Consider the following 17,908-nt stretch of genomic DNA (forward strand, 5'->3'; position numbering starts at 1 on the left):
CATCTTGGTCAGCATGGACAAGTTGGACTGAAGAGCCTGTATCTGCGTTGCATGCCCCTATGTCTGTAAGTCTGAAGTAGGAAAGCTAAAGATGGGAGGGATTGGGCAGGTCAACAGGAATGGGGGATGGCATGGGTGGGTTGTAGAAGATTGCAGTTGGGAGAAAGAGGGATCTGCAGCTTGTGGAAATGGATGTGCAAATTAAAGGAGGTTAGTTACATTACCTGGCAAATTAAAATAAATGGAACTTTAAATCATGGTACTCATCCACCTATGATGGCAGGAAAGGGTTAAATTTAAAAGAGTGAGCAAATCTTCATTACAATATTTGAATGAACAACCTTGAACCATGGAAGTGCTTTGGCCACCTGTCCGTCATCCCATCTTAAGTTGGTTCAAAGTAGGCTGATCACAAATTTGAAAGATTTATCTCAACCCAAACCCATCAATTTATGAAGATTTACATTCCCTCTAATTTGTCATTTAGCATGTGACCCCTGTTATCAAAAGTACATATATTAGAGTTTGATTATTGTATTGGGAGGAGTATCATCCATTGCTACAATGCTTGGTGAAAGGCAACTTACAGATTTATTATTTGAGAAAATGTGCACATTAAAGTTATGCTGCTTCGGCTAGCCCTAGTTTTTATTTATTTGTAAACCATTCACTTAGGATTACCTTTCATAATTTTATTTTCATATAAAAAGTATAACAGCCAGTTGAATAACACAAATAATTTAATTCCACTATATTCAGATGTACAGTACATTCAACAAGATATTTGACTTGTTTGGAGAGACTAAACTCTTTGCACTAAATTGTGTGGTTAAAGATTTCAAAGGGAACCTTGCTCCTTGCTGATGCAAACATGTTCCAGACTTAAACATGCTGCAGGGTTGAGTGATAGAAGCCACTACATCTGTCACTACACAGCATCACTGCTGATTCACTGCTGAATTTATTCTCTGATCTAATGCCAGGACAGAACTAGAGGAGGATTAGAAACTACACTGATTTCAATCAGATTTCCAACCTGGTGAATGAGGAAAGTGATGTTTTAAAATTTTAGTTTAGTCTAATTTAATTGTTGATTTATGTGTTCTAGAGTCAGGGCCTTAATACAGTGTTGTTTGAGCTTTGAGACACCATCCAGGAGGTTGGTGTGGAAATTCAGCAAAATTATCCCACCACATATGGCCCAGATTGGGCACTGCGGCACCAACTCCAATTTACAAAGTATGCTGCCGAAGTTTGGTTCAAGATTTTTTTTCCCCTCTTTCTATAGTTCAACTTAAAATCAAAAACAATTATAAGTCAACGCACTATGTTGAGATGGGATGTTTTGGTCCCAATGTCTACATCAGCACAGTTCTGCCCAACTGCTTCCGAACTGAATTTTAACTTTGTCTAAAATTTATAATTGATCCACCATCTGAATTTAATGGAATTTAAATACATTTAATTTTATTTAAATAAAATATATAACAACAAATTCACTTCAATTTGCATTATTAAATAAAAGCAAATAAACTGGGAAATAAAACTTAAAAGCATGTAGGATTTATACCAGAGAGCAAGTGTAGACTTCTGGATTGAATGTTGTCTTCAAGAGGATCAAAGTCAAAGATGGAACCAGGATCAGTACGCCATACTTTAAATTCTTTTAGCAGAAAAGGAAAGGATAGGAGACATGTAAAAGCCTCGATAGCAAAGCCTGAACTACAGTGGTTTAAAGCAGGTTTCTAAAACATTGTCTAATTGATATAATATAATTTATTTGCCACACAACCAAGGTCGGTGGTATTTGGGTTGCCAGCAGCGGTACAATAATAAAGAACACAACCACATTAAAAAAATTTACACAAACATCCACCACAGCATTCATCACTGTGGTGGAAGGCACAGAGCTTGGCCAGTCCTCCTCCATTTTCCCCCGTGGTCGGGACCTACACCCTCCACAGCCTTTTAACCTTTTTAACCTTTTCAACAGTTTTCCTAAAGTTCAATATATGGCAATTGAGTTATGCCTTTGTTATTTTACTATAACAAAATATTATCCATAGATTGCCATCTCCAGTTGAAGTTGGGAGGCAGGTGGGAAAACTTCATTAACATTCATGGATTGTAGGCACATTTGGGAAAGCAGCATTTATTGCACAATCCAAGTCAATGTGACTCATTAGGCTATTTTGTAGGACTATTAAAGGGCCTGTCTCACTTATGTGTCCTTGGAACGCAAATTACGCAACCTCGTGGTCGTGTTGAGGCGCACGGGCATCTTGTGGCCATGCGGGGCCGGTCCCACAGAGAAGTGCGGAGGGGTATGTAGTTGTGAGCCACATCGCGCGGGGCTCCGAAATTTTTGGAGTGAACAAAATCTTCGCGCGCCAACGGCATGTCGCGTAACTGACGGCCAAAGTGGGACAGGCCCAAGACCCTGGCGCGACACAACGTCTCACCTTCAACAACAGCAGAAGCAGGCAAATGATCGCCGGCCTCGGCCTGGGGCTCACAGCTGTTGCAGTCCGGATCCGCCCCCACTTCTACTCCCAGAGCGGGGCCAAGAAAATTGTAGACACAAAAAGCTGGAGTAACTCAGCGGGACAGGCAGCATCTCTGGAGAGAAGCAATGGGTGACGTTTCGGGTCAAGACCCTTCGTTCAGACTGAAGAAGAGTCTCAACACGAAACATCATCCATTCCTTCTCTCCAGAGATGCTGCCGGTGCCGCTGAGTTACTCCAGCATTTTGTGTCTACCTTCAAATGACGTCACACGCTCCAGATGGCTGTGCGGGCGAATGGTCACGTAATTAGCGTGCCAAGGACACGTAAGTGGGACAAGGGCTTAAGAATCTATCATATAACCATATAATAACCATATAACAATTACAGCACGGAAACAGGCCATCTCGACGCTTCTAGTTCGTGCCGAACACGTATTCTCCCCTAGTCCCATATACCTGCGCTCAGACCATAACCCTCCATTCCTTTCCCGTCCATATAACTATCCAATTTATTTTGAAATGATAAAAAAAGAACCTGCCTCCACCACCTTCACTGGAAGCTCATTCCACACAGCCACCACTCTCTGAGTAAAGAAGTTCCCCCTCATGTTACCCCTAAACTTCTGTCCCTTAATTCTCAAGTCATGTTCTCTTGTTTGAATCTTCCATACTCTCAGTGGGAAAAGCTTATCCACGTCAACTCTCTCTATCCCTCTCATCGGGGGCGCTGTTCTGGCAGCAGCCATGTCAGCAGCGCGTCAGTTTTTTTCAACTTTTTTTTATTTTTTAGTTTGTTTTAAAGTATGTATTTAATGTTCCTTCGTGTGTTTTGTGTGGGGGGTGGTGTGGGGGGGTAAGGGGGAAACCGTTTCGGTCGCCTCCTCCATGGAGAGGCGACTTTTTCCATGGCCTAATCCCCGTGGCCTAACATCAAGGATCGGCACGGCCTTTCCCGGAGACGCGCCCGGGGCTTCAGCGGCGGGCGCAGCGTGGACTCTCGGCGTGGAGCGGGTGAGCCCTCGCTGGGGCTCGCCGGAGGGGAGCGCTCCGTCTCGCTGGCCCGGGGCAGCCGGCAGCCTGAAGTTGCAGCCTGAAGCTGCGCGCGGTCTGCACAGCTCCAGCTGGTGCGGCGTCTACAGCCTGGGATCCCTCGTGGGGGACCCGGGGGAAGAAGAAGCCATCACTGCCGGCCCGCGGCCAACTTCTACCGCGGGGCCGGCATGGACTTACCATCACCCCTGGAGGGGAGCTTCGACCGCCGGCCCTGCAGTCTACGGTGCTTTTTGTATTGTATTGTATTGTATTCAATTTATTGTCATTGTCTCAATTAGAGACAACAAAATGAATTTCCCTTACAGGCAGTATCATAAAAATATGAAAAATATTCTGGCTGTGGCGGGGACTTTAAATCTTGATTGCCGGCCTGCGGCCTACAACAACTTAAAGCCGCGGTCTCCGGTGAGGAAGAGCCGATCCTGGACTGACTCTGGACTCTGGTCCGGTCCACGGGGGGGAAGTGGAGGAGGACTGGCCAAATTGTGTGCCTTCCACCACAGTGATGAATCCTGTGGTGGATGTTTGTGTTACATTTTGTGTGTTCTTTATTATTGTATCGCTGCTGACAACCCAAGGGGCGGGGCGCTACTCAGTGAGCGACTCGCGGCGCGCTGCTCCCGTATGTTTGTATGTGGAGCCACGTCAAAGAGGATTTTCTGTTGCGACAGACAATAAAGTTTTCTGAATCTGAATCTGAATCATTTTAAAGACCTCTATCAAGTCCCCCCTTAACCTTCTGCGCTCCAAAGAATAAAGCCCTAACTTGTTCAACCTTTCTCTGTAACTTAGTTGCTGAAACCCAGGCAACATTCTAGTAAATCTCCTCTGTACTCTCTCTATTTTGTTGACATCCTTCCTATAATTAGGCGACCAAAATTGTACACCATACTCCAGAATTGGCCTCACCAATGCCTTGTACAATTTTAACATTACATCCCAACTTCTATACTCAATGCTCTGATTTATAAAGGCCAGCACACCAAAAGCTTTCTTTACCACCCTATCTACATGAGATTCCACTTTCAGGGAACTGTGCACAGTTATTCCCAGATCCCTCTGTTCACCTGCATTCTTCAATTCCCTACCATTTACCATGTACGTCCAATTTTGATTAGTCCTGCCAAGATGCAGCACCTCGCACTTATCAGCATTAAACTCCATCTGCCATCTTTCAGCCCACTCTTCCAATTGGCATAAATCTCTCTGTAGACTTTGAAAATCTACTTCATTATCCACAACCCCACCTATCTTAGTATCATCTGCATACTTACTAATCCAATTTACCACACCATCATCCAGATCATTGATGTACATGACAAACAACAGTGGACCCAACACAGATCCCTGTGGCACCCCACTAGTCACTGGCCTCCAACCTGACAAACAACCATCCACCATTACTCTCTGGCATCTCCCATTCAGCCACTGTTGAATCCATCTTGCTACTCCACCATTAATACCCAACCATTGAACCTTCTTAACCAACCTTCCATGAGGAACCTTGTCAAAGGCCTTACTGAAGTCCATATATACAACATCCATTGCTTTACCCTCAGCAATTTCCCGAGTAACCTCTTCAAAAAATTCAAGAAGATTAGTCAAACATGACCTTCCAGGCACAAATCCATGTTGACTGTTCCTAATCAGACCCTGTTTATCCAGATGCTTATATATATTATCTCTAAGTATCCTTTCCATTAATTTGCCCACCACTGACGTCAAACTAACTGGTCTATAATTGCTAGGTTTACTCTTAGACCCCTTTTTAAACAATGGAACAACATGCGCAGTACGCCAATCCTCCGGCACTATTCCCGTTTTTAATGACATTTGAAATATTTCTGTCATAGCCCCTGCTATTTCTACACTAACTTCCCTCAATGTCCTAGGGAATATCCTGTCCAGACCTGGAGACTTATCCACTTTTATATTTCTCAAAAGTGTCAGTACTTCTTTTACTTTGAAACTCATAGTATCCATAGCTACTCTACTAGTTTCCCTTACCTCACATAATTCAATATCCTTCTCCTTGGTGAATACCAAAGAAAATAAATTGTTCAATATCTTCCCCATCTCTTTTGGCTCTGCAGATAGCTGTCCACTCCGTCTCTCCAATGGACCAATTTTATCCCTCGTTATCCTTTTGCTATTAATATAGCTGTAGAAACCCTTTGGATTTACTTTCACCTTACTTGCTAAAGCAACCTCATGTCTTCTTTTAGCTTTTCTAATTTATTTCTTAAGATTCTTTTTACATTCCTTATACTCCTCAAGCACGTCATTTACTTCATGCTGCCTATAATTATTGTAGATCTCCCTCTTTTTCCGAACAAGATGTCCAATTTCCCTTGAAAACCATGGCTCTTTCCACTTTTTACTGTTTCCTTTCAACCGAACAGGAACATAAAGAATCTGTATGCTTAAAATTTCACCTTTAAATGTCCTCCATTTCTCTTCCACATCTTTCCCATAAAACAAACTGTCCCAATTTACTCCTTTTAAATCCTTTCGCATCTCATCAAAGTTAGCCTTTCTCCAATCAAAAATCTCAACCCTAGGTCCAGTTCTGACCCTCTCCATAATTATATTGAAACTAATGGTATTGTGATCACTGGTCCCGAACTGTTCCCCAACGCATACCTCTGCCACCTGACCCGTCTCATTTCCTAACAGGAGGTCCAGCACCGCCCCTTCTTTAGTAGGTACTTCTATGTATTGCTGCAAAAAACTATCCTGCACACATTTTACAAACTCCAACCCATCCAGCCCATTTACAGAATGTGTTTCCCAGTCTATGTGTGGAAAATTGAAATCTCCCACAATCACTACCTTGTGCTTACTACTAATATCTGCAATCTCCTTACATATTTGCTCTTCCAATTCTCGCTCCCCATTTGGCGGTCTATAATACACCCCTATAAGTGTTGCTACCCCATTCCCATTTCTCAGTTCCACCCAAATAGCCTCCCTAGACGAGCCCTCTAATCTATCCTGCCAAAGCACTGCTGTAATATCTTCCCTGATAAGCAATGCAACACCTCGACCTCTTGCCCCTCCAATTCTATCACAGCTGAAGCAACGAAATCCTGGAATATTTAGTTTCCAATCACAGCCCTCCTGCAACCATGTTTCACTGATCGCCACAACATCATGGTTCATGGTTCATGTTACAATGACAATAAAGAAACTATTCTATTCTATCATACTTCCAGGTGTCAATCCAGGCTCTAAGTTCATCCACCTTTCTTACAATGCTCCTAGCATTAAAATATACACATTTAAGAAACCCACCCTCTCTTATTCTCTGTCTATTGTCTTTTTCTTCTCTCTCCCCTACATTTTGGGTCAGAGTGCTACCATTCTCTGCCTACTGCCTCACACACTGACTGCTAGCATTCCCAATTTGAGTCCCTCCCCCCAACCATACTAGTTTAAAGTCTCCCCAGTAGCCTTTGCAAATCTCCCCGCCAGGATATTGGTCCCCCTCGAGTTCAAGTGCAACCCGTCCTTTCTGTACAGGTCGCACCTTCCCCAAAAGAGGTCCCAATGATCCAGAAACTTGAATCCATACCCATTGCACCAGCCCCTCATCCACTCATTTATCCTCCACCTCGCTCCATTCCTACTCTCACTGTCGCGTGGCACAGGCAGTAATCCTGAGATTGTTACCTTTGCAGTCCTTCTCCTTAACTCTCTACCTAACTCCCTAAATTCTTCTTTCAGGACCACTTCTCTTTTTTTACCTATGTCATTGGTACCTATATGTACCACAACTTCAGGCTCCTCTCCCTCCCATTTCAGGATTTCTTGGACACGTTCAGACACATCCCTGGCCCTGGCATCATATGGCTGTTGGTCTGAAATCACATATTTGCCACACGTCTGGTTAAGGTCCACAACTTCCCTTCCTAACAAAACACATCAAAGTCAGTTAGGAGCTTAAAAACCCAACGAGATGGAGCAGGAGGAAAGACCAAATGAATCTTTCAGACTATTGCAACATTGATTAATATCTTGGCAAATCAGATTTCCACTTTCCTGCCTGAATACCTGAGCCCCTTTTGTCCAAAATCTGTTCATTTCTGATCATGATTCAGTGTGCAAAGATCTCTCGCTAAGAATTCCATTAATTCATAATCTTATTTTGAAATAAACTCTTCTTTATCTCCAAATTAAATGCAAAATCCCCATTTCTGACCATGTGTTTTCTGGCTTTAGAATCTAACCATCCTCCCACCCCGGAGTAAAACGTTCCCACATTCCCACCTTCCCACAGGGTCCCAAACGTGCTAAATTACAGCGCCAGGGACCTGGGATCAATCCTGACAATGGGTGCTGTCTTTATGGAGTTGTACATCCTCCCCGTGACCTCGTGGGTTTTCTCCGAGATCTTTGGTTTCCTTGGTCGGTATTTACTTGTAGAGCTAAAAGGCCAACTTCCATGCTGCATACCTTGCATACCGGCACGGACTTGTAGGGCCGAGATGGCCTGTTTCCGTGCTGTAATTGTTATATGGTTATACCTGTCTGACTTTAGGAATGTCGTATTGATTGATTTAATTGATTGAAAGCACGTAAACAGGCCCTTCGGCCCACCGAGTCAATGCCGGCCATCGATCACCCGTTCACACTATTTCAATATTATCCCACTCTTGCAACCACTCCCTGCACACTAGAGGCAATTTAGAGACCAATTAACACAAATCCACACATCTTTGGGATGTGGGAGGAAACCGGAGCATGAGGAGGAAACCCACACATTCACAGGGAGAATGTGTGAACTCTGTAGTCAGCATCAAACCTTGGTTTCTACTGTTATGTGGCAACAACTCCACAAGCTGAGCCATCACGTAATATTCTTCTTTTCTAGCCTTTCTGCCAAAGTAGATAACTTATATATCTGTACGTTGGACACCATCTGCCAAAATGTTGTCCTCTTACCCGGTAACTTCCTTTCGTTTAGGAAGTGCAGATGCTGATTTAAACCAAAGATAGACACAAACTGCTGGAGTAACTCAGCGGGACAGGCAGCATCTCTGGAGAGAAGGAATGGGGGGCGTTTCGGGTCGAGGCTGAAGAAAGGACTGATGGATGTGAGGGAGGAGTTATATGCGTTTGCGTGAATGAAGAGTTATATGGGGAGGGGGTGGAATGGGTGGGAAGGGATGAGTGAACAAATTAATTGTGGAGGGAGTGGTCTCTGTAGAAGGTGGAAAGGGGTAGGAATGGGAAAATGTGACTGGTGGTGGGATCAAGTTGAAGGTGGCGGAAATATCGAGAATTATGTTTTGGATGCAAATTCCCCCACCAGTAAGGTCTCAAGTCCCTCCAGTTCTTCTTGAACCGAGACCCAATCAGTTTTCCTCTAATAACACTCACCTACATCTGGTAGAACCTGTCCTTGCCCTCAACAACTTCTCTTTTGACTCCTCTCAATTTCTTCAAGTTATAGGTGTAGCTGTGGGCACTCACACAGACCCCAACTATGCCTGCCTTTTTGTTGTTTACATCAAACAGTCCTTGTTCCAAAGGTACACTGGCCCTATCCCCCAACTCTTTCTCCACTTCATCAGGAAAATCAGGAATCAGACCCTAACTCCAGGTTATGCAACTGTACAGTGGCGGACTGGCCAGGGTGTCAGCTTGCCCGATGGCAAGTGGGCCGCTGATGAAGTGATAGCAAGTGATGGCAAGTGGGCCCCTGTTAAATGATAGCATTGTAGTTGTGGTTGGGCCCCCTTTGTCCCCTGGCAACCAATATTTTTAGACCCAGTCCACCACTGCAACTGTAAATTCCTTTCCCAGTTCAGCTTTTAAAACCTCCAGAACTTTTCAGTCTAAAATGGAGCCATGTCTGTCAATCTAATTAGTTTCTGTCAAAATAGTGGTTGGAATGCAGGAAAAAAGGATCTGAGACCCTTCTAGCTCGTGTGTCTATGCCCAGAACGGCAACATGTTTGGCATGAACAGGTTGGGTTGAAGGGCCTGTTTCCATGCTATACATTTCTATAGCTCTAACTCTTGTATGTTTATTGATAATTTATTTTAAGTTATTAATAGAAGCATTATTTTTTCTTACCCATACAAGAGCAGATAATTTGTAAAATACAAGCTTCTAATTCCAGGTATGTTTATATGTTATTATTTAATTGAAATCTGAAATCATTCAATGTTTTTTTCTAAATCAGTAACATCAAATAAATAAATTATATCAACATGAACAAATATTATTTTTTATTTGTTTTATCAAAGATATGATTTAAACCTAGAATATTACCCTTTCAAAAAACAATATAATAGGAAAAAGATGTTTCTAAAAGCTAAAAATAGAAGTTGTGCTATGATTTGCAACAGTATTTATTGATTGCAAATCCTTTACATTTGCAGTTCTGCAACTCAGTTAATTAAAAATATATACATTTTTATTAGTCTTCCTTTGTGTTGGTATGAAGCTTTGCCATATTTGCCCACGGTTTCCTCTCAAAGAGCACACATTGAAGTTTCCAGATCCCTTTTTTTAACCCTATATTTTGCTGCAATTTGCAAATATTTCTAAACAGAACTAACACCTATGAGAATTGCTTTCATCGTGTGAATAGAGACTGCTTTTGGATAATGCTTTTGGAAAACAAGACAGAATTATGAGACAAATCAATGAAGAATATTTATTTTACTGAATTCACTGTGGACAAGGTGTGATAAAAGATAATCAAAAATTAATTCTTATTGTTTGAAAAACGTTCCTGTGCATTGCCAGTCACAAGAGGTTATATCATCTCATTGATGCCAGGAGCAAAGTTTGGATGGTGATAGACAAGATCAACTTCTATCCAACTCAGGTGTTGATAACAATGCAAAAAGTGGAAAATCAAACAGCACACGAGTAGTACTACTAAATCACATCTGTCACAAGGCAGGTAGACACATTTTTGTCCACCTTCGATTTTTCCAGCATCTGCAGTTCTTTCTTAAACATTCTGTCACAAGACAAGTCAGCAGAGTCCAAACAATAAAAATGTCACTCAGATGGATGAAACGGATTATTCAGAGGTAGACATCAAATATGCACTAACTTATGCCATGTAATATTTTAATCAACAACCAAATTAGTTTGTCAAAATCATGATAAAGTGTATTCATAATGAAACATAATAATTTCATCAAAGCAAAAAGGACGTGAATATCAAAAAAAATTGTTTTATGAAAGTCAGTTTAATATGGGCACCCTTTTGCCAGATTTACTGTTTAGCATCCTTTTGCTCCATATCCAGACAGCACCTGCAGCAGTTAATGACAAAGTTATCAACGAGTCCTCACAAACATTTGTAACAACCAGAAGAAGTTATAATATATTTTATAAAATCAAGACATGACGTTTCTCAGACGTTAGCTGCAATAAAGACAGGGGCAAGATGACTAATTTTACAACCAAAATGAGCATTTAAAACACATGAGCAAAACTGAATGGAGTTTTTAAAAAAAAGTGATGGCATAAATCATAATTTACAGATACAGGTCCAACCCAGCTTACGAACGCCCAATTAATGCACAGCCTATACAAAAGAGTGAGCGTTTAGGAGATTGTCGGGAAGGGATTGCAGACTGCTGCAGGGCTGCAGGCATCTTCTGCTATGTGAGAACTGGATTTACTGTGCATTTCCAATCTGCAAACTGTTCAGGTTACAGACAGTTCTAATGAATGGAACCCTGGGAGGACCTGTACTGAAATAACATACCATGTTTTTATACTCTTTTTGAAGAGTATATTGCAATATTGCAATCTATTTGTTTATCTATTGAATCTGTGTTTTTAATGAAAATAAAATTTGGCAGAAGATTTTGTAAGTTTTTGTAACTTTGTTGGCGCCTAATACGAGGCAACTCCTTGTATACTTGTGTATTGAATGCAAAACAAAGAATTTAACTGTACCATGGACATGTGACAATCAATCAATCAAAGTTTTAAGGAAACAAAAATACCTCCCATGATGCCCGATCTGTTTTTCTCCATCTCCACCACATGGGGTTGCACTCCTTTGTACATTGCATCACTCATAAACTGAGTGTTCTTCCTTGCTCGCTCTGTTACCAAGTCATCGGAGACAGAAGTGAAACCCTTTCCCTTTCCCTTTTCAAAATCTTCATGATATTTAATCTGTCAACAAAATTAATGGAAAATAGTTATTTGCACATTTTGTTTGCATTATCAACATTATCAAATGTTAAGACATTTAACATTTCTTATCAAAATTACAGTAATAAAACTTAACATTTATTTTTGAATTCTATTCTCCTATCTCAAAAACATCCATGCAGTCACACATACCACTACTCAGCCATACATAGTGCCCTGCCCATACATCCTAGCATCAAATCCCTTCAGTCATAAAAACATTCAAGCTGTGTGCAGTGGATCAGAGCTGTGTGCAGTGGATCAGATATGTGAATGTTATACAAGCAATGTATGTGCCACAGAATAAACACAAGCAAGTAGATTCTCATTTAAAATTTTTATTGAGACAAATTATTTTGAATACATATCCATCATTTAACATACAGATTTGTGCCACAAGTGTTCATTTACCAGTGTGAATTTAGTATGTGATTTACATTAGTTTACTGGTTCATTGTAAATTATCAAACACAGTTAGTAACAGAGTCAAAGTGCCATTTGCTCTACATGGTGCTGTTGGAAAACCTGTTTAACTCTACCATAGAGATATTATTTTGTGTTTCACGAACACGTCTCACTTCTGGAGTGTCAAAAAGCTGAACCGGTCTGCCTTTCATTTCCTTCAGGCCAGTACTGTACAGCACCTACTGACCAAATTAACAGCGTTAGATCATACAAGTTGCACATCCCACACTATGTCATAGGACAGACAAAGCAGGATCTATGTAACAAGAGTTAAATAAAATACTTTTACTATCTGATCATTTTTTACAATTGATTTCTTAATATCAAACACTGCTGAACTGAAAAAAGCTGACAATTGTTATATCTATGATCAGTATAATCACAGAAAGAAGTTGACATGCAAAAGGGCGCAAAGACTTGCCGAACTGATATTTGACTGATTTCTCTTGGCTCGCTCCATCTCAAGAGTAACAGGGACTGCTGTCCCTGTGCCAACCCTTTCTTTATATTGGACCTTGAATACAAATATATATTATATACATGATGATGAAAATGTTAAGGAATTAACTAGAGGTTATGTGCATTTTAAAGAGCACCCTTATGACAATGAACTCTTATATAAACAAACCAAGCTGATGTTCTTCTGATTCCCTTTCACACGTTCTAAATCATAAAGATCTGGAACTGCTGTTCCTTGACCAATTTCATCTTTGTAATTCACCTAGACACAATAAAAATGATGTAAGTTATTTTTCATTGTATTTAAGAAAAAGTCACATCTATTTGACTCTACTTAGCAATATTAATGTTCAGAAACAAATTTGATCAGTTAGCTCCTTTTTTGAAGCATGTAAGAATTTAAAAAACGTGCGATGTTAACAAATCTTTAAAATATTCTGCATTAGAAAGCAAAAATACAGAGAGCTACTGAGGAGAGAGGAATTGCTTTAAATTACACCATTTCCTTGTGGAATTGCCAGAATTGCACATTGCAGATGCTGGCAAGTTCAGAAATTTGGTGCATGCTCATGAATGTGTGACAGTTCTGAACTTGTTGTTAGATGTGACAACAGAAATCTGCCAGTACACTCTGCTGCTGGATATTACATGGATCTTGGCACAGGATCCACTAGCCCAGAGATTTCAATGGAGTTTTACAGCGAGGAGAAGATAGAGATTAGTAAGAACACAAAGTGCTGGAATAACACAGTGAGTCAGCAGGATCTCTGGAGGACATGAATAGGGGACGTTTAGGGATTAATGATTTCATTATTTCTGTTTGCAGTAATCTGTGTCTATTTACAGGTGTTTAAAGATGGTTCTTAAAAGTATTTGTCTATTCCGTTCAAAAGGGCTGTATCATGCACTGGATTTGTTCTGGCATACCCATATGACCTAATAATATAATTCAGGGCTTTGCCATCTTTCAGGACCTTGCAATCGAGTCTGGAATATTATGGGCCAGGTATATTATGCTCCAATCTTGCAGATCTGTATTACATAATTATTTAAAAAGGAGAATCAAATAGGTTTATTATTATCACATATACAGAGGTGCAGTGAAAAGCATGCAGTGTTTTGCATGCTATCAAATCCAATCAGATATTATACAATTAAAACAAGCTCAAGTACAGAAGTCGAGCAAAGGAAAATATACAGAGTATAGAATATAGTTCTCAGCATTATAGCAAAGGTTCCATGGACAAAGTCCAATGTCCACAATGGGGTGGAGGTAAATCAGACAGTACACTACCTTATGGAAGGACTGCAGAAGCCTGGTAATGGAGGGGAAGACGCTGTTCCTGTATCTGTATCTTCTACCTGATAAAACAGGGAGAGGATGGAACGACCGGGGATGGCTGTGTGATGTGTAGACAATGTGCAGTTAGGTGCCACATCAAAATCTGGGCCAATGGCTCAGATCACTTCTTTTGTTAAATATGATTCCCTGATTCTGCATTGTCTTTTTTGCTACAAAAGGATTTTCAGGGTTTTTTTTAAATAGGCCTAAAAATGTAATGGAAGGATTAAATTGAAACACAAATATCTTGATACAGGAAAGAGAGGTCTGCTCAGAAATAAGAACATTAGTTATCTTAAAATAGCTGTGTGCCTCTCCACGCAATTACCTGGTGTCACCTGGCAGTGAATGTCGCTGTGACAAATGTATCCAATGATAATAGTACTATAGAGGGTTCAGAGGTGATTCATCAGGATGTTGCCAGGGCCGGAGAGAAGGGCAAGGTATACAAATTACGAGGGGCATAGAAAGGGTAGCTAATTAGAAACTCTTCCAGTAACAGGGCTGACTATTACCTGAGGCCATAGGTTCAAAGGAGATTTCAGGAAGAAATGTTTCACCCAGATAGTTGAAATCTGTAACAGATTGGCAAGGGGAATGGTGGAAGCAGGTACTTGGACTGAGCATTGAGATGAGCAGTTGAACCACCATGACACAGAAGGCCTAGAGGCAAGTCAGCCAACATGTACAATGTGGACCGAAGGGCATATTTCTATGCTGTGAACTCACGACTTCTTTGGCAAAGAGAATCCATCTTTGAAGCAGTAAGCCAAAAGAAATGTGCTGAATATCAGAAATTAGACTAAGAAATAAGGAGAATCAAATTCAAAATGTACTGCATGTATTTTCCCACCATGGTAAATTTAAATAAACGTTCAAATAGTGTGGATCAACACTCAATAGAACTACACATATTTATAAAGAGGAGTTGAATTTGAGTTTTAAAGCAGTGAACCTAAAATGATGAGCAAAGCTTGGCGACAACATTTCTTCAGGTCTATTTCCAACCAGCCAGCCAGCTAACCAGCAGCAGGTCCACATAAGACACTAATCCATGATCCCAACTATGGCATTGAAGTCACGATGATTAACTGTGCATGATGCATTCAATCCTAGCATTTGGTGTCAAGTCAAAGCAAAATCTTTGTTTTGTGAACCCAGAAGATGCAGATTGTCCTTCCCAGGTGAATTAACCCATGCAGGCCCATTGGCATTACCGCTCCTCAACCCTACTAAGGACCAGATCCTACTCCTCAATCTCACAATCCTCAGTCAGATAACACAATGCAAATGATATTCTCCTCTCACAATGGACTAGTCCTCCCTGCAAAGCTACCAGTACTGCAATCTGAAGAAAAAACAATGTGGATGATAATACCTTCCGTACTACCCAAATTTGATGTACTAGCAGCAAAATATCAGATAGAGTCATACAGCAGGGAAACGGGTCCTTCGTCTGAATTTGTCCATGCCGGCCAGATGCCCCATCGAAGCTTGTCCCATTTGCCCCCCCATTTGGCCCATATCCCTCTAAATCTTTTCTATCCATGTCCCTGTCCAAGATGCCCCAAAATATTCAATTTCCAAAACTCTGAAGTGTTGGTGGAATGATTGGGCGACAATTATATCAATCTGACAGCCTATTCCCAATTTGCCTTCTTTCCCCTCACTCTGCTCCCAGCAATGGCGGCTGGTCTTGTCATGGCAGATAACAGCAGTTCCCTGGGCATTTACATGCATGGTTACGGTCTGGTGTTCAGACAGGAATCCAGCTGTGGATGACAGAATATTTTGACAGGCTTATAACAAAGCGCTTACTGAGTGGCAGCCTGATGATACCCTAACAAGCAAACACAGAACTTCAATGAATGAAGATTCCCGGACAAATAATTTGCCATGCCTGCTTAAAATGCCTTATTCATCCAACATGCTATTTAGATTCTTTTGTCCATCTATTTTTATGCAATTCATGTTTTGTTAATATAAACTTGGTCCACTGATCTTGGTGAAATATTTTAATGTTTAAAAGGATAGGAATACAAGAATATATAAGAACCTTTCTGTGGTACAGAGAAGGAATTAATGCTTTCACTTTGTCTCAAATGGTCACAATCTTCAGATCAGGTGAGAGCAAACTGGTGCAACCCGTGTAGAATATATAATGAAACGTTTGATAGCACTGATTTTGAGCAGAGTGGCTTCCCTGTGAACAACATGCGTTGTCTGCTGATGTTATACCCAAAAGGCATGAGATCATGGGCCAGATTTTGTGACATGTGTTAGATTTCCTCCTACACCTGTCAGCATGTTTTTGAGATGTAACTTGCTGGAAGTGCAAGCTAATTAACAGTGCAGCCAAAGTAAATAGAGCATCTGGAATACAAATGATTGGCAGATTCAACAGTAATTCAGCCAATGTACCCAAACCAATAAGATTTTAGGACCAAGAAAGATAAACAAAAGGCAGAAAGGAAAGAAGGGTTGGGTGACTTACAATTTAATTCAGATACAGTAGCCAAAGAAAGGCATGACCAAAGATTAAAAAAAAAGGAAAATACTAACATTTTTTTTTTTTTTAAACATTGATGATAAATCACTCCATGCAAGAGAAAGCGTGATCAGTGTGTTCTTTTTCTGGATCAGATAAATTATTTCAGTTACATTAACAACTGACATGATGTTAAGTCCCAGCACTAATTTAAAGTTTACCAAGCAACATTTTAAAAAATAATGTGGTGGCAGGGGCAAAATGCAGTTTGTGTTACCTTGACGTGATGGCAACACAATTTAGAATTACACAATTTATAGTGTCTCGTATCTTTCAATCCCTGATTTGACTACTCAATTGAAAAGTGTATTTTACTCAATCAGGTTTATTTTCCAGCAAGATTTAACCTATTATTTTTAAAATATTGATAAGCTCCATTCACAAATGGGCATGACGTTGGTCCCACATGCAGCTAGATGTTTTAGTTAAATTAAGGATGTAACATGAGAAGGATCGTGGGCAAAAGTGAAAGGGGAAAGGCAACTCACCATACTAATATTTTGCTGATTTTCTTTAACACGTTTGATTTCTGGAGTTTCTTTTACTGCTGTACCTGCGCCGATCACTCCTTTATAATGCACCTTTAATAATTAGGTATTATTTTTAGAAGACAGGATAATGAGCACAAAACGGCAGCATGTACATTGATGGTTTGATGAGCTGAGCAGAACAGCTACAACACATGCACTAATAGAGATCTAATTATGCCTCCAACTGCTGACCCACTCTCACCTTTAACTCCCCAGGCCCTGCCCTAATTTTAGACGCTACATGTTTGTTTGTGTGCTGCAGAGCACTTGAGGAGATATGTCCAACAGCGGTTTTTGGTACTTGATGCATTGATGCTCAGGTACAATTGATGTTTGCAGTGGCAGGCTCATGATTGGAATGCTTGTAAGTACAGCACACAATTACCCAATAGCGCACCTATTATGTCATGCATCAATCTCTAAGTCAGGGCACCACCAAGGCAGCCACATTTCCCAGATAACACCTGAAGAAGGCAATGTGAAAAAGGGATAGCACAAGTACAGTGGAGTAAAACTAACCTACTTTGTTAAAAAAAAAGACACAAATTGCTGGAGTATCTCAGCGTGTCAGGCAGCATCCCTGGAGAACATGGACAGCACCTGGAGCACACATATCGATGTTCCCCAGGGATGCTGCCTGAGCTGCTGAGTTACTTCAGCACTTTGTGTCTTTTTTTTGTGAACCAGCATCTGCAATTCCTTGTGTCAACATTCAACCCCTGCAGGACTGTGTCTCCCATTGAAAGCCAGGATTTCCCTGGTAACACGTGGATATTACCTGGTGTCAATTCTGGGATTGCACAGAAAGATTCACGGCAATCTGACGTC

At 40.9% G+C, this 17,908-nt stretch overlaps 1 protein-coding gene across 3 annotated transcripts in view; it reads right to left on the minus strand.

Moving 5' to 3' along the window:
* nebl (nebulette) overlaps nt 1-17,908 on the minus strand; it is a 308,612-nt gene that overhangs the window by 22,635 nt on the left and 268,069 nt on the right. The window contains exons 21-26 of one of the 3 annotated variants that reach the window (XM_033015397.1): nt 17,039-17,131; nt 12,830-12,922; nt 12,623-12,715; nt 12,276-12,380; nt 11,544-11,718; nt 1,571-1,663 (exon numbers count right to left, since the gene is read on the minus strand). In XM_033015397.1, coding sequence (XP_032871288.1) covers nt 1,571-1,663; nt 11,544-11,718; nt 12,276-12,380; nt 12,623-12,715; nt 12,830-12,922; nt 17,039-17,131 — 652 coding nt within the window. The remainder of the gene's footprint in view (nt 1-1,570; nt 1,664-11,543; nt 11,719-12,275; nt 12,381-12,622; nt 12,716-12,829; nt 12,923-17,038; nt 17,132-17,908) is intronic. The other 2 variants (XM_033015403.1, XM_033015411.1) reach the window with 2 other exon arrangements.

The sequence above is a fragment of the Amblyraja radiata genome, chromosome 2 (genome assembly GCF_010909765.2).
Source record: "Amblyraja radiata isolate CabotCenter1 chromosome 2, sAmbRad1.1.pri, whole genome shotgun sequence".
NCBI classification, from domain to species: domain Eukaryota; kingdom Metazoa; phylum Chordata; class Chondrichthyes; order Rajiformes; family Rajidae; genus Amblyraja; species Amblyraja radiata.